This window comes from Trypanosoma cruzi, genomic scaffold, assembly GCF_000209065.1.
Source record: "Trypanosoma cruzi strain CL Brener 1047053516749 genomic scaffold, whole genome shotgun sequence".
Classification (NCBI taxonomy): domain Eukaryota; phylum Euglenozoa; class Kinetoplastea; order Trypanosomatida; family Trypanosomatidae; genus Trypanosoma; species Trypanosoma cruzi.
Window position 1 is genome coordinate 34,892 of NW_001849425.1, and position 4,987 is coordinate 39,878.

A 4,987-nucleotide genomic window follows, 5' to 3' on the forward strand; every position below is an offset into this window, starting at 1 on the left:
CCCCCCCCCCCCCCCCCCCGCGCCCCGCCTCCCCACTCACTGCCTGCCAGTCAGCCGGCTTGGGACCGTTTTTCCTCCCGCACATGTGTCTTGCATTCACCCCACGCTGGGCGGGGCGATAACAATAAAAGGGGTGGTGGGAGGGCGGGAGGGAGAGGGATGAATGAATGAGGGAGCAGGACGGTGTGGAGGTGCTGAAAACCACCTGCGTGTAATGACCGCACGCACAACTGTGTGCATCTTTGGATGCGGTGGATAATTACACGCGTACAAGCTGTGGAATACGCCATATCCAAGCACACAGACACGCACAGACAGACACCGCTCTTTCTATTTGTGTGCGCGGGGAGGGAGGGAAGTTGAGGGGCGTGCGTTTGTAGTCTCGCTTTCTTTTTTTTGGGGGGGGAGGGGGGCTCTCTCCCCGTGCGCGCACCTGAAGGAAAGCCACTGCCCTCGTTGACGAGGACTCCACCATTTTGTTGTATTCCATTCGATTCACATAATTCATGCTTTATTTTGTGTTGTGTTGCGTTGTGTTTTTGCGCCCATGTTGCGGCGCTGTGTGTCATTTTTTTTGCCCTCATGTCACTAACGCACACCGGCACTCTGACCTGCCCAAAGCACCGCCATCTCGCCAGTTGAAATAATGGGGGGAGCCAAGAAAAAAAAAAAAGAGGGAAAATCCAACGGAAGCAGCTGGCAAACGAGCAGACGGGCGCTGAGGGCAGTGATGAGACGCGTGTATAAATATAAAAAATACATTTCCGCATGAGTGTATGTGTGTGGTAAATTCGTTGCAGTTTGTAAGGCATGAAAGGGCATGGTAGAGAGAATGGAGCGAAAGAGGAATACATTCATTTTTGCTTTTGGGGAGAGGAGGGGGAGGTGGTAACGAGGTGTTAATAAGCGAAGTAGCCTTAGCTGAATTTTTTTTATGTGTGTGTGCGTTTGTAGAAGGAAAACACACCAGCGTGAGGAGGCAGCGGGTCCTTTTTTTTTTTTTTTCCTTTTTACTTTCGCTTTCCATGCTGTTATTCGCTGGTTCCCTTGTTAGCTGAGTTTAATGTAGTATGCGGGGGGTAAGTCTATGGGCAGGAAGTGTCTCTGAGCTTATTGCGGTGGGGAGAAGGTTTTTTTTCTCTTTATGCCTTCTGCCCTACAATCATCTTCTTTCCCCGTCGTAGCGAACAGGCGGTAAAAGAGGGGGGGGGGGGGTGATGCGGTAGCACGAAATTGGGAAATATTTATGGGCCTTTGATACATTTTTATTTATTTATTTCCTCTTTTGTGTGGCAGCGTTTATTGTGCCTGTGTGCTCTCTCCCGTCGCTTTTCTGTTCATTTCTCTCTTTTTTTTTTTCTCTTTGGCACACGCCGTTTCATGCCAGCTAGGCGACCACGCAGCACACACTCATGCATCGCATGCCGTACATGTCTTCAGTTTGCGGATGAGCACTTTTTGTGGCTGCCCGATGCCACGGGGGGAGGGGAGACGATTGTTTCTTCCGTACCGCTCTTGGCGTGTCGTGGATGATTGGCGAAAGGCCCGCGTGTGGGCCGGGCCGCCTGTTTTTTTTTTTCTTTTGGAGTGGAAAACGGTGCCTGCAGCAACAATGCGTGCCTGACGTTGTTTGGTTTCAGTGCGACTGGGCGTACTCGCGTGCCCCACGCCGCTGCGTCCATCTGCCGTTCCTCTTCTCGTGCTGACCTCCTGCCGTCATGCTGGCAGGGCGCTGTCTTTTGGCATTCTTCTCTTCTTGCGCACCATTTAACCTCTACCACCACATTTTCCTCCTGCACAGAGGGTGCCTTCCTCCACGTACCCTTTTTTTTTCCCCTCTCCCTCTTTTGGGGCATTCTCATTCTCGTGTTTTCATTCGACTTCTAATCCAGCACTGCCGTCTGGAGTGGCCTTTGCTGGTTTGCTGGTCGAAGAGATGTACTTTCCCTTTCGGGAGCGACGGTGAATGTGAGTCTCTGCAGCCCCCCTTCACTCAATTGCACATATGTATGACACATGTGTGTAACTATAAACAAATAAACACCTTTTTTTTTTTTTTTTTTTTGGCTGCTCTTCTTTAGAAATGTCGCTTTGTTACAATTCCCGCGGCCTGCTATTCAAATCTGTGTTTGTGCTTGTGGCAGTTTATTTTTGTTTCTTTGTGCTTTGGCCTGGGCACAATGCGAATAAGCAGGGTACACGATCGACACAAATTCATCAAGCAGCTCATGGATTGGGTGCTCAGATTAACGGTTCGCAGGGTTTTCAACTGGGTTGGAGCGGGAGGACATGTGGCCCGGGCGCTAGATTGATACATAAGTCATTGCTATCACGTTGCCGTACATTTGCCAATAGGAGAGGGTCTGTGTCTCTTGCGTTTTGCGATAGGATTCTTCGTCCTGGTCCTCCACCTTGTGGATTTTTTGTTGGGGGAAAATTCAAACAACCGCTGAGGCTGCTGGGCTTGTCCGAGTTAAAGCAACTGCGTGGGGACGGGCGTTTTGAGGCGTGTGCCTCTCGCCGGATGTACGACGGAGTGCAGAGCAACTCGACGCTTCACGCCGTCGACGTTGAGAACGGATCGAGCTTCGCGTTTGAGGTACGGCCGGCGTTGTGCCCGAGCTACCGATACGTTTCTCCGTTAGAGGCTCTGTCGATCTTGCACCATGCGAGCATCGGTCGCAACGGACACGGCATTATTGTTACTGGCGATTCAATGTTGCGGCAGTTGTTGCTCAGGCTGATGTTTTTTTTGCGTGGAGAGGAAGTGTTTGCGGAGCACGAATTTCACCGTGACGCGCTGTATGTTGTTTACGAGGATCGTGACGAGCTGATTCTTTCCTTTACCTGCGTCCATGCAGACCTGATTGAGACATACTTCCCCGGGTACCAGGGACATATGAAAAATAAAACCTCCTGTGCCCACTTTTTACAAAGTGAGCGTGTTGTTGCTATCTTCTTATATTTGTGGGATCCTCTTGTGAATGATTTTCGTGAGGATGCCTTTCGCATAAGGAGTCCACCCGTTCACTTGGCCTCCTTCATGTATTGGTGGCAGCGTGGGGAGGAACGCCTTGGTGGTCTAACCAGATATTTTCACCGCCTGAGAAGTCGAATGGTTTTTGACAAGAAGGCGTTTGGCGTACCAGCTACGAAATACGTGTTTTTCACAACGCCTAGGACGGAAGCTCTGCCTTCTTTTCTCTTTCCTGATGATCTGCGCCTGGAGAGAAACGCATTTGCATGGAAAAGCCTTCAGTCAATGGAGGAGGAGTTGGATACAGGAGGCTTTGGAACAGCGATGATGTCTTTGGTGGATTTTGCCGCCTTAGCGGATTTGCGACGTATAAGCCGAACGGATGATTTGATACATTTTATGTGCACTTGGAGGCCAAAGAGCCCACGGAAAGTGTCAAGTATGAAGACTGCTCATGTGACGTGCCAAGACCCTGTGAATTTGGCGGTGGTCCAGTGGACGCTGCATTTGCTGTGGACAGGGCTCTAGCCGCATGCTTTTCCGTGTCGTTGCCTTTTTCCTTGACTTTTATGAGGTGCGCAGGAGGTGTTAAGTTTTTGTTGCGTCTGCGAAGAGAAGCAATGGCTTTGGAAACGACCTGTTGTAATATGTACTTATTGGGACGCTTGTTTTTTTTTTGTTTTTTTTTTTTTGTGTGGGAATTTTGCGCGTGTTTTCTCATTATGGTAGGACCAGTGAAATAGTGGTGGCGCAGGTATGTGAGACTTTATTTTTCATTTTTTGAATATTTTAATCCTCCAATTGTACCCAACGGCCTCGGCGTCATGTGTTTTGAAGGCTTAGAAAAGGCAACCTTTGGGGTGTGGGATTACCCACATTATTAATAGGCTATACATGTATATATATATATATATGCATATGCATATGCATATGAGTATTTTATTTATTTCTTTATTTTGTTTGTGAACTTCTTAGCGGTAGATTAGGCTCTCCGCTCTCATAACAAACTCCCTTTTCTTCTTTTAGGAATTGGAGGACAATATTTGTTTTTGCGGCTTATTATCGCAGTTATCGTATTTCTCTCTCTCTCTCTCTCTGTGTGTGTGTGTGTGTGTGTGTGTGGATTTCTGGCTTTACGGAGTTTGTTTATTTTGTTTGTTGATGTGGATGGCCTTGCGTAATCATTCATACATGCAGCATTCCTTTTTTTTCTTAAAAAAAAAAACCCCGGGGATACCAATGTTAAGTCTTTTTTTTTTTTCTTGCGTGTCTATTGCGAGGTGCTGTCGCAAAGCAATGGAGGCGAAGTTGGAGGCTGTTGTCGCAGCTCTGCATGGACGATTTGATAAAAATGGGTCCTTCTCTCATCCATCGCATGCTTACGGTATTGCGTGGGAGTTGGTGAACGCCCTGGCTGCGACGGAGCGTCGGTGTCAGCTGCAGCGTCTCCTTTTGCTCTTCGAGGAGAATCGAGATGACTACACGGTGGGGCAAATTGTTTCCGCTGGGTCTTTGGTGCGTGCATGCGGCCTTTTGCTCGAGCACGACGTGTGGCGATGGGAGCGAGCGATGCATTCGATACTTGTGTCACACCCACCTTTTTCGAGGGATGTCGTCTCGTCCGTCTGTTTTTGCGTTGCGCAGATGGCAGTGTGCGGCGACTCCGTTGCGTTGATTGGAGTGGCTGGGGCATCGCTACAGAACACTGCTTTGGGTGAATCTTTGCCGGAGGAGGTTGCGAGTGAGCTGCTGGCGGAGTGTACCGACGTTCTTGTGAGGCGGCATCGGGAGGAAGAGGAGGAAAAGGAGGAAGGAGACACGAATGAGGGAAAGGACCCGAGAGGAAAATCTTCTTCACGCCGTGCGGCGCTGAGGGATGCGTTGATTGGGTACGCACTGGATGCGCTCTCGTGCAAACGTGGGGCTGAGGCACTGAGTTCTCTTCTTTCTTGTCGTGTGTTGATACCACTACTTCTCTCCGGCGGCCACCAGTCGCTTGAAAGCCACCAT

General features: G+C 49.5%; 2 protein-coding genes across 2 annotated transcripts, besides 6 other annotated features; both read left to right on the forward strand.

The window, feature by feature from the left end:
• Positions 1 to 34: a microsatellite.
• Positions 1 to 4,987: a sequence feature (heterozygous, non-Esmeraldo-like haplotype).
• Positions 2,046 to 2,065: a microsatellite.
• On the forward strand, positions 2,084 to 3,505 carry Tc00.1047053426897.10 (uncharacterized protein; the record flags this gene model as incomplete). The annotated part of the gene is made up of 1 exon (XM_798868.1): positions 2,084 to 3,505. One exon carries the CDS (start codon positions 2,084 to 2,086, stop codon positions 3,503 to 3,505), a length of 1,422 nt encoding a protein of 473 aa, XP_803961.1.
• Positions 3,646 to 3,669: a microsatellite.
• Positions 3,867 to 3,909: a microsatellite.
• Positions 4,074 to 4,099: a microsatellite.
• Tc00.1047053426897.4 (hypothetical protein, conserved) lies at positions 4,139 to 4,987 on the forward strand (the record flags this gene model as incomplete). The annotated part of the gene is made up of 1 exon (XM_798869.1): positions 4,139 to 4,987. A coding segment is annotated over one exon (849 nt), but the record flags the coding sequence as incomplete, so codon positions are not given.